This window comes from Poromitra crassiceps, assembly GCF_964638095.1.
Source record: "Poromitra crassiceps genome assembly, chromosome: 6".
Classification (NCBI taxonomy): domain Eukaryota; kingdom Metazoa; phylum Chordata; class Actinopteri; order Beryciformes; family Melamphaidae; genus Poromitra; species Poromitra crassiceps.
Window position 1 is genome coordinate 30,982,852 of NC_139627.1, and position 18,643 is coordinate 31,001,494.

The window sequence follows — 18,643 nt, forward strand, 5'->3', positions numbered from 1 at the left end:
TCGATGGGGATATATACGTCAATAACGTCATCACTCAAAGGACGAACACGGAAATTCTCTTTCCCTCACCTGGTTCAGCCCCGTTCAGCCCGGGGTAATCAGTGTGTGCATCAACAAAAGTCCAGGTTGAGTGCTGACGTGACGTGGAAGCCTATGCGACAGTGTGTAGTTCTGGATTAGCTTAGCACGAGCTTTTTACCTCTAGGGCTCGCATTTACGCTTCAAAACTCATGAAAGTGGTCCTCATGTGTGAAGATTATCCCGCTGAACCTTGGTTCGCGTTTGATTAAACTTGCGTTGCCCAGAGACCTTATTTGAAGCTTTGCGCCAAAAACCCATTCAAAAATCCCATAGACAGAAACAGTGTTGAACCAGGAAGTTCGGGACTTCCGCATTCAGCCTACAAAAATACGTCATCCCTGCGGCTCTCTATATCTGCCAAGTTCCGCGATCATTGGACAAACAGGTGTGAAGTTATGTTTTTTTTTTTTTTGGCACACATGGTCAGTGATGATATCCGAACATGTCCCCCAAGTTTCGTGACGATTTGTTAATCGGACATGAAGTTATGACAATTTAGGTGAGAGGCCACACCCTCTCACAACTTTAAGGGTTAATATCTTTGAAACGAAAGTAGATTTCAATATTTCAAAAGCCAACTTATAGAGCTTGGTCCAAAGATGCTACCTAGCGATTTTGGTAGAAATCGGTCAAACCGTCTAGGAGGAGATCTCAAACATGTGTTTTTCAAAGCTTTTCAAAATATCGAAGAAAAAAAATCCACACGGACCTTGAGGGTCCTTGAGGCAAATTTGTAGAGCAGATTCACCTGAACATGTTGGAAAAAATGCTTGAAAATCGGACAAACGGCATGGAAGTTATGGCCTTTCAAAGTTTGAAATTGTAACCCTTAAGTATAGCGCCCCCATCAGGCTGAATCAAAAATATTTCTGGAGCATCTAGTAACAAGCAATATCTGTCATTGGGCCAAATTTCATGTTTCTGCGATGTACCAACCAATAATAATAATAAATATAGCCGCAAGCGGCGATGCGGGGTCCAAGCTTCCGGTGACTTGGGGGGTGTATGTCAGATAATATAGACACTGAATTGCACATTTAGTCAGAGTTGGTATGTGCACAAGTGCACAAAGTTTGGTTGAGATTTGGTGACCTGACCGGGTTCAAGCAGTAGTAGCAGTAGTAATAGTAGTGTTAGTGTATATGTGTGTAAGTGTGTATATGTGTGTGTGTATATATGTGTGTGTATATGTGTGAGTATATGTGTGTGTGTGTGTGTGTGTATGTGTATATGTGTGTGTGTGTGTGTGTGTGTGTGTGTGTATGTGTGTGTGTGTGTGTGTGGCGTGTGTGTGTGTGTGTGTGTGTGTGTGTGTATAGGTGTATATGTGTGTGCATGTGTGTGTGTGTGTGTGTGTGTGCATGTGTGTGTGTGTGTGTGTGTGTGTGTGTGTGTGCGCGATGTTATGTAGAGGAAGGATGACATCATAGATGACAGCATAGATGACATCATAGATGACATCATCAGTGATGTCACAAGACTGTCATCGGTGATGACATAGTGTCAAAGTTTAAACATTTATCATTTCAAGACGGTTTCACATATCCAAATTCTTTGTAAGTCTTTAGATCAGGGAAGTCCAGAGATGACACAGAAAAAGTTTGGGCTCATTCAGGCAAATGGCCTAGGACGAGTTCGTTTATCAAAAGTTTAAACATTTATCATTTCAAGACGGTTTCACGTATCCAAATTCTTTGTAAGTTTTTAGATCAGGGAAGTCCAGAGTTGACACACAAAAAGTTTGGGCTCATTCGGGCAAATGGCCTAGGACGAGTTCGTTTTTTTTTTTTTTTAGAAAGTCCAAGATGGCGGAAAATCTAGCAGACTTAAATGGGCGTGGTCTATATGAATAGATGCGTATTGATCCAGGGAATCCAGCAGATGTGGAATTTTGATTATACGCCTCACGGTTCAGCAGTTATGGGTCAATACGCAAAAGGGTCTGTTATAGCGCCACCATCTGGCCAATATGGCTAATTTTTTGTCTTTGAGTAGTGGGGCACATTTCCAACCTATGTGCAAGGTCTGGCTACTGTAGCCCTTACGGTTTTTGACGTGCATGCTGTTTTAGGGCGGAATAATAATAATAATAATAATAAACGGAACAGATACAATAGGGATCCACGCACTTCGTGCTTGGACCCCTAATAATAATAATAATGAATAATAAACCAGCACAATAACAATAGGGTTTCAGCCCCTCGGGCTTGAACCCCTAATAAACCAGCACAATAATAATAGGTTTTCAGCCCATCGGGCTTGAACCCCTAACCAGCACAATAACAATAGGGTTTCAGCCCATCGGGCTTGAACCCCTAACCAGCACAATAACAATAGGGTTTCAGCCCATCGGGCTTGAACCCCTAACCAGCACAATAACAATAGGGTTTCAGCCCCTTGGGCTTGAACCCCTAATAAAAACCAATAAGCTGCAGGACTGCTTTTGAAGGACAGAAAAACAAAGCCTTTTGAATTAAACTGACTTGTTGACTTATTTTCTTCCAGACAAGCCAAGCCAACCGGGCGAGATCGACACGGTGAACGTGATGAACAACTTCATCACCATTCGCTGGCGAGCTCCAGAGTGCGATGGGGGTAAGGAGGTCCTGGGCTACTGGGTGGAGTACAGGAAGTCCATCGAGAGCACCTGGAAGAAGGCCAACAAGCAGCGTCTGAAGGAGAAGGAGTTCACCATGCCCGGCCTGGCAGAGGCCACTGAGTACGAGTTCAGGGTGTTCGCAGAGAACGAAACCGGTGTCAGCCGACCACGCAGGACCGCCACCTGCATCAGGACCAAACTGAGTGGTGAGATAACTCAAATATTCATACCAGGAAACAGATATGTCAGTGTTTAGCTGACTTCCAATCAGAAATGACGCTAACACTTTACAATAAGGGTTAGTTAATGCTTAACTAACACTTCACAGTTAATAAGGACATGAAACATTTGATCATATAACACCTCAGACAAGACAGGACACTGGTTTCAAGTCTGAAATTTACCTAGATTTGCTAGAAGGATGAACAACATTTCAGCTTTTCGCCAACTAGGGCGCTGCTAGATGATGTCACTAGGTTGACTGTACAGTACAGTAGTAAGAAATGTGAACGTTGTGATGAATCAACTGCAATCAGAAAGTCAGAAACACAACAGCATACCGTGAGCCTGTTAGAATTCAAAATCCTTACTACCAACACGTGACTAGCCTGTACTCCACTACTGTACTGTCTTATCAAACTAGTGACATCATCTACAGTAGCAGCGCCCTAGTTGGCGAAAAGGTGTCCTGTCTTGTCTGAGGTGAAATGCAAATGAACTAGAGTTATGTGACAGCCACTGTTATTTCGATAACGACAATCTCTCTGCATTCTGGCGACATACCCGCATAATCCAGCCTCGTGTTGTAGATATCTTTGTCAGAAAGTTTCTTACTGCAGGACACTGGCTATAGAGCAGATGTCTCCTTTTGTCTCTCCTGGCATTTGCAATCATTTCTTTTTTACAATCAGTGTGCACTGTTACAGGTTCAAGTAATTTTAAAATATCCTCGATGGGTTAAATCACTGTGCCGGTACCATCCTCTCATCCTCCGCTTCAATGTCTAAGTTCAGGTCCAGCTCAGGAATGTTATAATCTTCATCACCACCGTCATCCTCAGATTCAGAATCATCATTGCCACCACCATTCATGTAATTCAGGATGAACAAATTCATAAATTCTTCACTGTCCATTCCGCCACGATGTGTGAATTTGTTGAGAAGAGCTGCGACGGCTGCTGTGTCCTTCGTAGCCATGGTGAGATGAGGTGAAAAAGTGCAGGGGCAGCCGGCTATTTAAATATGCCACGCTGGTCTTGTTATTGTGCGTGAGTGTGTGATTGGCTGATACTCAAACAAAAGCCGAACAAAAGCCAATTGAAACTAGTTATGCTAATGCAAGACCGTGACTCTAAACCCCCCTCTGTGTTCGGCACAAACATACACAAACAAGGACTTTTATTTAACAAGATACACTTATTTACTGATCCTAAAACGGCTGCATTTTATGTGGAATGGATAGTTCAAACCCTAAACTTGTTTCTAAAAAGAAACAATTTTCTCATTTTCTGGGAGTTACACTCGGACGAGATGCGGTACCTTCTCCTGGGGCGTGTCACATATCAAATGTTTCACATCCTCTTTAATGCTTATTACGCATGACTGTTTTGGCTAAGTACTGTAGGCCAAGGTCATTTTTCAGTTTTTCAATAATGAAAGTGCAGATTGTAAGCTTTCAAATGATGCCATGTTGAAATCTGAAAATAGTTCAAGAAGATATGCTTATTTGAATGGTCATACTCCTAAAAGCAACATTCAGAGGAAATTGCCCCTGAAAGTTGGTGAACAAGCTTGGTTTGCCCTGAACAAGCTTATTTAGCTAACAAATTAAAATTATTTAGTGATCCTAAAACTGTTGTTTGTTATATCGAGTGTGTTCTTCAACATCTAAACTTGTATAGGCTAATATGAAAAAAGTGTGTGTTGGGGGGGGGGGTTTAACAAGCTTTTTATCTTGATTTGTGCGATTTCACAGATGCCTATTTGTGTGTCACAATTAATGTACACTTATTTCATGTTTCATAGTTGTTTCTTTCCTTTATAAACTAATATCCATCTCTGCATCAATATGACCAACAATGCAACATGAAATATGCAAGATGCTAAGTTGAGATCCTCGTTTTGTACTTGCAGTCGAAACTAAACCAAGCCTGAGGAAGGAAATGGATGAAGTAACCGTTAAGCTGGGCCAACCCGCCGTCATGAAGTGCCAGATTATCGGCAGGCCTCTTCCCGAGATCAAATGGTACCATGCGGGCAAGGAGATCATCGAGTCCCGCAAGTATGAGATGAGCTCTGACGGCCGCAACCTCTCCCTGTCCATCATGACCGACAACCAGAGGGATGAGGGAGCATACACCTGCAAGGCCATCAACGAGGCTGGGGACGCCGAGACCACCGGCACTCTCGTGCTGGAGGCATCGCCCCAGTTCCACCCCGATTACCCGCTCAAGGACACCTACTACGCCGGCCTGGGAACCACCCTCCGCATCCACGCCGCCTACATTGGCCGCCCTGAGCCCAAGATCATGTGGCTCCACGGAGCCAAAACTCTGGAGAACACGGAGGACATCAGCATCGAGTCTACCGAGTTCTACACACACCTGATCATTAAGAATGTGCAGCGCAGGGTCCATGGAGGAAAATACAGAATCAGACTACACAACCACTTCGGCAGGAGTGACACCGCTTTCAATGTTGAAGTCTATGGTAAGTTCAGTCAAACCAATCTATCGTGCGCAGTAGCAGATTTACCATACAGTAGAAGTACACACTATAGGATGCTACAATTCCCATGAATTTTATTAACAACTTCATGAATGTATAACTTATCCTCAGTTGAATCATATAGCTACAAAACAGTTTGATGGTGCAGCAACAATGTTATCACATTGATCAACAACCCATAGTGAATAAATATGATCTCTCTCTCTCTCTCTCTCTCTCTCTCTCTCTCTCTCTCTCTCTCTCTCTCTCTCTCTCTCTCTATATATATATATATATATATATACTGTATATATATATATTATGTAGTAAAACTTCAAAAGTGTGTAAATCAAGAGCACATAATGAGAACATATAATGTATTTTGGCTGGGATTGTCATAAAGCCTAACCAACAAATAAAACCCACAGATTATCTGTAACTCTCTTGGTACAGATACTTTGAGGGGCCATTTGGGGCCAATTTGCTGAGAGGCTATTGGTGGCACAGACAATCGCATTGCTTAAAGTCGAGCTGAACCCAAAAATTACTTTTATTTTATTTTAGTTCAAACACCTGGGTATGCAGTGCACCTATTTAATAATGTATGCCAAAAAAATCACAAAAATCAAATTTGTTTCGTTTTCACACTTTTTCACATCAAAAGTTCATTTTTCAAGATTTCATTCATAACAGTAATCTACAGTTTGCTGACGTCACCTAGTACTATCAAATTTCTACTCCATTTCAACCAATCATATTACGACATGGCAGCTGTCAATCAAATCTTCATTTCAGGATAATTTTCTATTCCAAATGAAGGGGAAAATGGGGCCTAGTGCCTGTCATCTGGCAGAATTTCTAGCCGATAAACTAACTACTACCTTGGCCAATTATGCAAACTAAATCAAACGGTAATGTCTAAGAATGCAAATAAATGTAACTAGCTCGTTAAAACTCGCATTCCAGGAATATTATTTACTGCAGTAGCGATAGTGGCGCGCGCCTCAGAGAGCCTGGTTGTCAGGGGTCGCACCTCGGAGATTCCAGGCCGACGGGCTGCACTCTTCGCTCCGGCAGCTGGCTGCCTGCAGCTCGCTGAGCTCCACTCAGCCACTAACCTCGCGTCAGCAGGCTCTTCCCGAGGAGAGCGCCACAACACGCTGAATCCCACTCGATTTGGAGGCGGAACACGCCAGGATTGGCCAAAGCCCAATCCAGTCCCCAGAATTGTCAAATTAAATCATCGACAAGCTACTGTGACCCGCCTCTCAACCTGTCATCTCAGACAAGTTATGTTTTCAGTCTGAAACGGACTCTGACGCAACGGGTTCAGTTCGACTTTAATGCTTAACAGAATAGAACATTACACATTTACAAATGACCTCTACTGAAATATCTGCTACAATTGTTTGTTTCCAGACAAACCGGACATGCCCAAGGGCCCCATCGTCCTAGACGCCCTGCTGAAGAACTCTGTCATAATCAGCTGGAAGGCCCCCTCAGACGACGGAGGCTCCATGATTACAAACTACATCGTGGAGAAGCGCGAGGACAAGGAGGGCACCGAGTGGGAGCTGGTGTCGTCATCCATCAACGGGACGTCCTGCCGCGTGCCCAACCTGATCGACAGTGCCGGATACTTCTTCCGTGTTTACGCTCAGAATCGCTATGGCAACAGTGAGCCACTGGAGCTGGCTGCTCCTATCCTCATCAAGAGCCAACTGGGTGAGTTTAGGCATAGATATTACAGTAATATCACAGTGTTCTTTGTGAAATTTAGTCTGCTGTAATCAATCTATTAGCTTACACTTTAATAATACAACAAAATATGAGATACAATTTTAGTAACTGGGTCTTTGTAGCAGCAAATATTAGTAGGATACTGCAAGAAGGAAAATATACTATAAATAAGAATGGGGCAAATGAGAGGTAGTAAACCCAACCAACAATTAAAACAGTACAACATCATATTGGAGCTATACGAATTAAAAGTATGAAATATAATAACTGCATGTATGCAGGGTGTGCAAACTAACAGAGACCAAGAAAGTGGATGTGTGATATGAGAATACAATAAGGCTAATAAATTCATATCTCAATATCACATAAAATACCTTCAAATATAGAGCGATACCCACATACAATGTACAAAGCTACTGAAAAAACTGATGTTTTTTTCATGTCCTCCTATGAACAGAGAAACCATCACCGCCTCTGTCGCCGGTTGTGTCTGGAATCACCAAGGACTCCTGTGTGCTTTCCTGGAAGCCTCCAGTCAGCGATGGCGGCTCCAAGATCAAGAGCTACTGCGTTGAGAAGAAGGACAAAAAGGGCGAATGGACTCCAGTGACTACCGATGAGATCAAACAGACCGTGTTCTCCGTCAAGCGCCTCATCGAGGGCTCAGAGTATGTCTTCCGCGTGAAGTGCGAGAACCTCGGAGGACAGAGCGACTACAGCGAGGAGACCTCTCCCATGGTCCCGGCCACAGCTGTCGACATCCGTGCTCCTGCCTTCAAGGAGGAGCTGAGGAACATGAGTGTCAAGTACAAGAGTAATGCTACCCTCGTCTGCAAGATCACAGGATCACCCAAGCCTGTGATTAAATGGTTCAGACGAGGAAAGGAGATCCACTCTGATGGAAAGAAGATCAAGATCCAAGAGTTCAAGGGAGGTTACCACCAACTGGTCATCACAGAGGCCGATGAGGAAGACTCTACTGTGTACCAGATCAGGGCCACCAACCAGGGAGGCTCCATCTGCGCTACAGTATCTCTGGATGTTGAGGGTAAGATTACAGATAGATTTATTGCAACTAAACAACTTTAAAAAACAGAATTACAGAATTATTTTCAAGATCATTGTATTAGAACATCTATAATAAGATTTTCCTACCACTGAGTTTTGCATCATATGTAAATCTGCAGAAGCAATGTTTGAATAACAATAACACATTACATAATACAGTTTAGCTAATGTATTATATCTTGTTTCTAGTTCCTGCCAAGATCCACCTGCCCAAGAACCTGAAGGACAAGGAGGCCATCCCCGCCCTGCGTGGAGAGATGGTCAACATCAAGATCCCCTTCAGTGGCAAACCAGACCCTGTCATCACATGGCAGAAGGGACAGGATCTCATCGACAGCAACGGCTATTACCAAGTCATCGTCACCAGATCATTCACTTCCTTGGTCTTCCCCAATGGAGTGGAGAAGAAGGATGCCGGTTTCTACATCGTTTGTGCCAAGAACAGATTCGGCATCGACCAACAGACAGTTGAGCTAGATGTGGCCGACGTACCCGATCCTCCACGTGGCATCAAAGCCAGTGACATCTCCAGAGACTCAGTCACACTCAGCTGGGTGGCCCCAGCAAATGACGGTGGCAGCAAGGTCATCAGCTACATCATAGAGAAGTGTCCCACCACTGCTGAGAGGTGGGAGCGTGTTGCCCAGTCCCGCGAAACCCGTTACACTGCTATCAATCTCTTTGGAGGAACCAGCTACCAGTTCAGAGTCATTGCTGAGAACAAGTTTGGCCAGAGTGCTCCATCTGAGACCAGTGGCCCTGTCATGACCAAGGAGGACAAATCTAGAGTTCTGCTATACGACAGGGAGGTTGACGATTCCGGCCGTGTCCCCAAGGGCAAGGCTCAACACTCCAGCGCCAAGACTCTATGTGACAAATATGCGATTGCAGAGGAACTGGGCAGGGGCCAGTTTGGTATTGTCCACCGCTGTGTTGACATCAGCTCTCAGAAGACTTACATGGCTAAATTTGTCAAAGTTAGGGGTACCGATCAAGCCATTGTCAAGAAGGAAATTGCAACACTGAATATTGCCAAACACACTAACTTCCTCCTCCTCCATGAGTCCTTCGACAGCCCGGAGGAGCTGGTGCTGATCTATGACTTCATCTCTGGTGCTGACATCTTTGAGCGCCTCAACACACCTGACTTCGAGCTTAATGAGCGTGCGATTGTTAACTACATCAGGCAGATCTGCTCAGCTCTGGAATTCTTACATGGTGAGGACTATGGCCACTTTGACATCAGACCTGAGAATATTGTATACACGACTAGAACTAGCTCTCAGGTGAAGATTATTGAGTTGGGCCAGTGTAGACACCTGACTCCTGGAGACCAAATCAAGATTCAGTATGGCACTGCAGAATATGCCGCTCCTGAGATCCATCAGGGTGACATGGTTAGCTCTGTGACTGATATGTGGTCAGTTGGTGTCCTCACCTATGTGCTCCTCAGTGGTTTCAATCCATTCACTGCTGAAACTCACCAGCAGATGATAGACAACATCTCCAACGCGGCCTACAGCTACGATGATGAGTCCCTCAAGCAGGTCAGTGTTGAGTCATTAGATTTCACTGACCGCCTAATAACCAGGGAACGCAAACACCGTATGAGTGCTGCCGAGGCTCTGCAACATCCATGGCTGACAAAGCCTGCAGAGGAGGTCAGCACCAGAATGATCCAGACCACCAGGCATAAGAGATACTACCAGAGCATGGTGAAGAAGGAGTGGACCACCGTCGTCTCTGCGGCTCGCGTGGCCAGCGGCGGCTCCATCAGATCCCAGAGAGGAATCTTTGTTTCCAAGGTGAAGATTGCTCCATTTGAGCACGGCCCGCTTGCCGGCCAGGTTAGCCACTCAGTGGTGAACGAGGGAGAGAGCGTCAAGTTCATCTGCAACATTGAGAATTATGACAGCACTACTGAGGTGACCTGGTACTGCGGCGTCAGACAACTTGAGGCCGGTGACAAATATGAGATTGAATATGAGGATGGCTTAGCTGTAATCACCATCAACAAGGTTACCAGAGGGGACGATGGCACCTACCGGTGCAAGGTTGTGAATGAGTACGGTGAAGACAGTGCCTATGTAGAGCTGTTTGTCAATGGTGTCAGATCTTACCGCGACTTTTTCACGACCCGTGTGGTGAAGAAGGTGAAGCGCAGAGTCGACACTGCCAGAATGCTTCAGAAGCCACCAGAGTTCACCCTGCCTCTGGTCAACCGTACAGCCTACATAGGCGAGGACTTGCGCTTTGGTGTTACCATCACCGTCCACCCTGAGCCTCGTGTAATCTGGCACAAGTCTGGACAGAAGCTCGTCCCTGGAGCTGACGACAAGAAATACACCTTCATCACTGACAAGGGTCTGTACCAGCTGATTATCCGCCATCTTGAGCCGGATGATGATGCAGAGTACAGCGTTGTGGCTCGTAACAGGTATGGCGATGACAGCTGCAAGGCTCGTCTTACCGTTGTTCCTCGACCCAAACCAGCAGACACCACCCTGAGGCCCATGTTCAAACGCCTGCTCGCCAATGTTGAGTGCAGGGAGGGCCAGAATGTACGCTTTGAGATCAGAGTATCTGGACACCCCGCACTGAAGTGGGAGAAGGACGGCATGCCTTTAGCTTTTGGACCATCTATTGAAGTTGTCCATGAGGGCCTGGATTACTTCATCCTGCATGTGAAAGACACTCTCCCCGAAGACTCTGGTGTGTACAGAGTTACTGCTACCAACTCTGCTGGCTCTGCCAGTTGCCAGGCCACCCTGAAGGTAGAACGCGTCACTCATGTAAAGAAAGAGTATGAGATGAGTGCCCGGGACAAGAAGAAGGCGGCTGAGAAGGAACTATTGGACAAAAAAGTGAGGTTGTCCCAGATTATGTCTGGCACTGATGTTATGCCTCTCCCACCCGTGGCAATGCAAGCTGTCAGGGAGGCAGCCACCATGTTCAAACCTGCCGTGACCACCAAGAAGGGCGAGAAGACCGAGGCTGAAATACAGAAAGAGAAAGAAGAGAAGAAGAAGCGCGAGGATGAGAAGAGGCTGCGTATGCCATACGACATCCCCTCTCCTCGTGTTATTAACCCAGCTGTCCTTGTGGAGGACAATGAAATAAAACACTTCAGGCCCTTCTCTGACATGAAGTGGTACAAGACACTGCGTGATCAGTATGAATTCCCTGAGCCCATGGACAAGATCCAGCAGAAGAGGATGAAGCGCATCCGCCTCTCTAGGTGGGACAAGTTCTATGAGGTGCCTCTGCCTAGGATAAAGGAACAGTATAAGCCTAAGTGGCGCATCCCATCCATGACTCAGGATGACTTGGAGACCGTGAGGCCTGCAAGGCACCGCACTCCCTCCCCTGAGATGGAGGCATACCACAGGATCAGGAGGAGGTCTCTGGGTGACCTGTCGGACGAGGAGCTGCTGCTGCCTGTGAATGAGTACCTGACCATGAAGAGAACCGAGGAGGAGAGGCTTCGCCTGGAGGAAGAGCTGGAGCTCGGATACTCTGCCTCTCCACCTAGCCTCAGCCCTGTTCGCTTTGAGCTGTCTGCCTTGCGCCCCTCATCACCTAGAAGAGTCTATGGTGATGATGAGGAGGGCGAAGACATCCACAGATATGACCATTACCGTATTCCATCTAAATATGAGGCCGGGCCAAGCTTCATTGACCTCCGCCAGCGCCACGACAAGGCTACATACAAAGCCCCCCGACAGAAGCAACGGGTGTCCGAGGAGAAAGAGGACCAGGAGCTGCTGCGCCCACACACAACTACTCAGAGACTCACCTCTTACAAGAGTGCACTCAAACACATGGAGTTTGAGGAGAAGACAAAAGTCTCAAGAAAGGAGAAGACCTTCACCGTCTCAACAGTCTCTGTAGGTGTCGAGTCGGAACACCTGACTTCTGTTGCTTCCACATATCTTCTCAAACCAATCAAGAAGCTCCCATCACCTGAACCTGAGAGGAGGAGATCTCCTACACCTGAAAAGGCAGCCAAAGCAGATGTGACCTTCCCAAAAGTTGACTTTATGTCCAGGTACGAGGAGAGGAAGCAGGCTTTGATATCTGAGAGGAGGTCAGTTGAGAGGAAGACAGAGGTGGTAACCAGGGTTCCTTTCAGCTTGGACCATGTCCCACGTATTACCATCAGGATGCGATCTCATCGTGTGCCATATGGCTCCAACACGAAGTTCACCCTGAATGTCCAAGCTAAACCCGAGCCTGAGATCAAGTGGTTCCACAATGGAAAAGAGATCCAGCAGAGCAGGAAGTACCACATGACCAACCTGAGTGGAGTCCTCACTCTCCAGATCACCGACTGTGTGACCGAAGACTCCGGGACCTACCGTGTCGTCTGCAAAAACGCCAAGGGAGAGATTTCCGACTATGCCACTCTGGATGTAGCCGGTGCAGAATATGCCGCCTTCTCTTCGCTCCGCAAAGATGAGGAGCCTCCGTCCTCCCAGTTCCCTGAAATGACTAAGACAGAGGTGTATCACGTCTCTTCCTCTAAGACAACAGTGAAGGAAAGCACCACTGTTGTCGAGAAGAAAAAGGAGAAGACCATTCCTCCCAAGATCCTGACCAAACCACAGTCTCTGACCGTGGATGAGGGGGCCCTCGCCAGATTTGAGTGTGATGTCACTGGTGAGCCAACACCTTCTATCACCTGGCTGCATGAAGGAGCTGCCATCGGACCCTCAGCACGTCACCACATTGTCTCTTCTCAGTACCAATCCTCCTTTGAGATCTCCTCTGTTGAGATGACGGATGAAGGCAGCTACACTCTGCTGGTGGAGAACTCTGGAGGCAAGCAGGAGGCTCATTTCACTCTGACCATCCGCAAATCTGTGTCCAGGGAGAAAGTCATTGCCTGGGTCACCTCTCCAGAGCCCAAGTCACCTGCCGCCAGGTCCCCTGAACCCATCACATCCCCTCGGAGAATCAAGTCCCCCGAGCCAATCAGGTCACCCCAGAGAGTGAAGTCTCCACCCACAGTCAAATCCCCTACTCCATCTGTGACGGAGAGGGTTATGTCTCCAATCAAATCACCAAAGAGAGTATTGTCACCGACTCGTGAAGAGAAGCCCTCCTTCTCCGCTGGGCTGAGCAACGTCACAGCGGCCTCTGACTCCATTGTCAAGCTAACAGTGAAGGTAGCAGGAGAGTCCAAACCTGCAATCTCATGGACGAAGGATGGAAAGGTAATATAATAATCAGACTCGCTAATCCTTTTAAATGATCAAATATAAAGTAACGGATGAATGACAGACTACAGGACAGTCAGGAAGGAGCATTATTAAAACTAAATGATAATTTAATTTATTTTCTGTTGGCAGGCTCTGTCTGAGGGAGGGAGGTATGAGATCTTTGAGGAGTATGGCTCAGCACATCTTGAGATCTATGAATCTGAGGTCTCAGACAGTGGGGTGTACAAGTGCACTGCAACCAACAGCGCTGGTGCAGTGTCAACAAACTGCACGGTCACTGTACGAGGTAAGAAAGCACATGCTGACTTCATCTACTCTTATGTACAAATGTAGTTGGAAAGCTTGTTCAAGCAACCATGTTTTCTTGACCTGGAGCTACAAACACTGAAATAGTTTCCTGACATTGAATCTAATAATATAATAATTCCTCCTTCAGGCTCAACAAGCTCTGCAACAAAAACTCAAATCTCAGAGGAAATTAAGAAAAAGGAAATGGTCCAAGAGGAAGTCCAGTCTTATATGAACGAGGTGAAAGCCTCCCACTCCCAGATGTCCATGACAGAGGGCCAGTCTCTCACTCTGAGGGCCAACATCCCCGGGGCCTCTGGCATCAGGTGGATCCTGAACGGGGTGGACCTGGCCAACTCAGAGCAGTACAGATACGGAGTGTCTGGGAATGATCAGACCTTGACCATCAAGTCTATCAGCCAGCACGAACAGGGGGTCATCACATGCCAGGCTCAGACCGAGCACGGTCTGGTGAAGTGTCAGTTTGACACCTCGGTCACAACCAGGCGCTCAGACGCACCCTCCTTCCTGGTGCAGCCCAGGTCCCAGAATGTGAACGAGGGACAAACGGTCACATTAACCTGTGAGATTGCAGGAGAGCCTGCCCCTGAAGTGGAGTGGCTGAAAGACAACAGTATTGTACGTATAGTTCTGACCATCTGACTTGTTTCCAAGCTAAATCTAGTGGTACAATTTTTTTTAGTCTTGTTTCGTTTACAAGGCAAATAGGTTTGTAGTGATCTTGAAACTATTTGTAGTAGAATTCAAGAGATCAGGGCTGACTTCAAATATCTCTCTTTGCAGGTATCTGTGAAATCAAACATGAGATTGAGCCACTCTAAGAATGTGTACACATTGGAGATACATGAAGCTATGATTGCAGACAGTGGGAAATACACAATAAAAGCCAAGAATCAATATGGACAGTGCTCTGCAACATGCTCCCTCAACGTCTTAAGTAAGTTTTCACTGCGCTCAAATTAAACACACTGTTCCTCTGAGTATATCTGAGTATATCATTGGATTTGACAAGTTTCACATCCAATATCATACTTGTATTACATAAAAATGCTTAGGAAATGTTAATTTCTAATCGATTCTCATTCAGAAATGTAAACACTTAAATGGACATTCAAGGAAGAACTCAGCTCACACTACATGTGTATGACGAAATTACATACAGTTGTTGCTCAATTCAATTGATCAGATTACTGTGGTAATACTGCAGCGTTAATGCCACTGCCATGGCAGCAGTGAAGGGGGCATTTGTCGTTTAAAAAGCAACATTTAAATAATAAAATCCCCCACCTTTACCGCTGCAGCAGCACCGTGGTAACCCAGCAGTAAAGTGGCCAAACCAAACGAGTAACAACTGTACACAGATACAAAATGATGCATCTATCTATAATTGGTCATGTGCTTTTCGTTTGCATTCTCACAGCTCTTGTTGAAGAACCAAGCAAAATGATTATTATGGAGCAAAGAGCTTCTGCCAATGCTGCTAGCATGCAGAAAAGTTACTCACCTTCATCGGTTCAGATGGAGGCAGCTTCCGTGCTGCAGGCTGCCAGTTACAGCAGCTCTTGCTCCGCTACTGCTGAGATTGCATTTGAGAGCATGTCAGCAACTAGCATGTCTGCCATGATGGCTGAATCAAAGGTTACCATGAGCTCCAGCAGCAGCAGCAGCAGCACAATGATGGAAATGTCTTCTCACTCGCATGTAGAGGCCTCTTCACATGTAGAGGTCTCCTCATTGAGGGCCCTCACCACAGGGGTTACAGGTGAGATGCAATTGCAGTTAAAGCAACAGTTCACCCAAAAATGAAAATTCTGTCATCATCTACTCATCTCTCATGCCAGTTGAAACATATATGTTGATATAACACACAGGGAGGTTCCCAGTACAACTCCATAGCAGCCTTCTCCAAACCAGCCTCCTCCAAAACAACTGAAGTCAGTGGGGACCGGTTCTTCAGAGTTCCAAAAAGACCTATATTTACCATAATTTAGTGTAAATATTAACTACAGCTGATTGATTTGCAACAAATAATGTTCTGTAGGTCTTTCTATTCACAGTGCGATTGTTTGGCTGTTTTTGTTTTGGAACTATAGAACTATAGTCCCATTAACTTCAGTTATTTTGGAGATGATGGCAGAATTTTCATACTTGGGTGAACTATTCCTTTAACGTTACCAGCACCTGTCGGTAACTTGCGCTTACAAGTATGTCAGCTTTTATTGTAAGTGGCCCTCGCCTAATCTGAGCATCTTCATAATTAACTACCATGTTAATCAGATGCAAGGTGAAGTGATGTCATGCAAATCTAAGACCATATCTATGGGGCGCCACTTGTAAAGTGGCGCACACTGGAATTAACAGCAACATTTTGTCACATTTAACTCCAACCATTTCTTAAAGTGTTGTGCATTTTTACCAAATTTAGAGCAACATTTGTGAACTTTGTCATATTTACTTTTCTTGTAAAAAAAGTATTAAATATCAATCCAAATATTAAATGTTAAACCTAAATGTTAAATGTTAAATCTAAATATTAAAGACCCCCTAAAGTCATGTTTCAAGATGTATATAAAATACTCTACTTTAAATAATAATTTGTGTCTGATGGTTTTTAAGTGATAAGGAACTTACACACATCCACTTCTTGGTGCTGAGCCAAACTATCACAGAAAATCAAAATAGAAAAAGGGCTCGCGACACAAAAATTTCTTACATGACACTGACGAAGATCCGTATCGGATCGAAACTGTTTGTCTCTGTCTATTAAATGTTGTCCACGGGAGCAAAAATAAACTTTGTGTCACGAGCCCTTTTTCTATTTTGATTGTCTGATGGTTTTTCCCACAAAAAAGGTTCAATTATCTTGTTAAACTACTTAAAATGACTACACAATAACCACACAAAAATGACTATACAAAGCAACCAATCAGGGTTATCTAGAACCTAACTAGCCAAATGCTGGATTGGCTAGTTAGGTTCTGTATGCTGATACAACACAGGCTTTCAACACATTCTCACTCCCAACCCGTGAAAAAGTGACGAAAATGGTTCCTGACTGATCTGCAGTATATGATTAGTTGGGAGTGAGAATGTGTTTGGGCTTTAACTGCTGAATACTGGACAGGGATTGGCTCCAGTAGTCGCGATGTCATGAATTGTTGCGGTTAATTTCAATGTGCACCACTTTACAATCGGCCCCCGATACATATCGGTCGGGCTCTTTGTTTCGCAAATGTAAAAACTCACATGTAACCCTATTCACCGCCCGTGTTTCTCCCTCTGACAACAGGCACTCCGCCAAAGATCGAAGCTCTTCCACATGAGATCAATGCGGAACCAGGAAAGTTCCTGACTTTGGCAGGAAGCTTCTCCGGAGACCCGGCTCCGTCCGTCCAGTGGGTCCGCTTAGGCAGGGCTCTGCCCAACGGCGATGACAGGTACTGCGTGGAGAGCACCGCTGACCTGGCCACCCTCATGATCTCTGCTGTGAAGGAGGATGATGCCGGAGCCTACACCCTCAAACTGTCCAATGAGCTCGGCTCTGACTCTGCAACTGTCAACGTTCACATTCGGTCCATGTAAAGAAAAAGAAAAAAACATCAGTTAATTTCTATCCTCACTTCCCTCATCCAGATCCTTTTTATTTATTGAATTAGCAAAAATAATCTTTACTTGATAAAAACCTGGATTTCTGTAAATATGAACTATTTTTATACCAAACTTGACATTAATTTATGCCAAACTAGACTAAAGTCTAAAGTTGTTATAAAATGTGCCATATTGGATAATTATGACTTAGGATTTTTGAACCACTTTTCAGTGACATGTACATAATGTATATAGCCGAATTGAACGGTTATGGAAAATGTATGCATTGTTATTTATGACAATATTAACTGAAACAAAAGAACGAATGATTTAGCAGGAGAAAGTTTCACATGAAACGAATACCCTGTTAAACTTAGAAACTAATCTCTGTGCCTCAACAATAAGTTGAAGTCTTAAGATTGCCTCAACAGGTAGAGAGGCTCCCTGTTGAAGTTATGAACGAGAAAGAGAAAGACAATGTTATTATGAACACGCATCTGTGCGTGAGATTTTGCAGTATCCTATGAATTGTAATATGACCATAAGACCCTGAGTGCTGTTTGCATATTACCCTCATGTAAGCAGGATGACTGGGCCTTGTGCTCTGACTGACTATGTCATACCACCAGTTTAATGACATGCTCACAGTGCGAGCGGCCTGCACTCTGGGCTTTAGATAATTTTCATGTGCACCGTTTCTGACAAAGGACAATTGGATTGCCTTTTCAAATGTAACATCGCCTGGCCATTAACAAAAAACAAAAGTCAATGTAAGTACTCCTTTGCAGAAGCGGTGCCATCTCTTGGAGGATAGCGTGTGTTTTTAGTGTGTTTTTAGCTTTTAGTAATTTCACCTTGTCAGTAGTCAGGGTTTTCATCAAGTCAATGTGCCACAGGGATTCCAACTCCCGTGAAACAAAAGAAAAGCCATTTGCATTTATGTTAGGCCCTGCACTTTGATTTAATTTATCTCTTGATGTAGAACTGCCATTATATACGTCCTCCTTGAGTTGTATGCATTACTGATTTAATAAAGCATGATTTCAGCACTATAGGTATGTTTCTGGCTCTGTTTACTGCTATCTCTCTCTTATGTATTTTCATGCTCATGACTGCTGATCAATCAATCCCTCTTGTAATTCACCAGTTGTATTATTACTAGAGGTGACACACCGGTGCAGGGATGTATTACCGAACGGGCCTACCGGGCCCAGGCCCAGGGGCCCAAGAGCTCAGGGGACCCATAACCCAGAGCCTCTTCGCAGGGCCACCGCATATCTTCCACGGGACGAAATCATCCCTTAGAGCAGCGATCCTCAAAGTCCGGACTC

The 18,643-nt window shown here is 45.1% G+C and overlaps 1 protein-coding gene across 1 annotated transcript in view; it reads left to right on the forward strand.

Moving 5' to 3' along the window:
- ttn.1 (titin, tandem duplicate 1) overlaps positions 1-18,305 on the forward strand; it is a 252,137-nt gene extending 233,832 nt beyond the window's left edge. Inside the window, exons 143-152 of the mRNA XM_083637998.1 lie at positions 2,587-2,886; positions 4,813-5,388; positions 6,805-7,110; positions 7,583-8,173; positions 8,383-13,409; positions 13,545-13,701; positions 13,852-14,342; positions 14,508-14,661; positions 15,145-15,486; positions 17,014-18,305. Coding sequence (XP_083494124.1) covers positions 2,587-2,886; positions 4,813-5,388; positions 6,805-7,110; positions 7,583-8,173; positions 8,383-13,409; positions 13,545-13,701; positions 13,852-14,342; positions 14,508-14,661; positions 15,145-15,486; positions 17,014-17,306 — 8,237 coding nt within the window. The 3' untranslated portion in view covers positions 17,307-18,305. The remainder of the gene's footprint in view (positions 1-2,586; positions 2,887-4,812; positions 5,389-6,804; positions 7,111-7,582; positions 8,174-8,382; positions 13,410-13,544; positions 13,702-13,851; positions 14,343-14,507; positions 14,662-15,144; positions 15,487-17,013) is intronic.
- Positions 18,306-18,643: the final 338 nt, after the last annotated feature.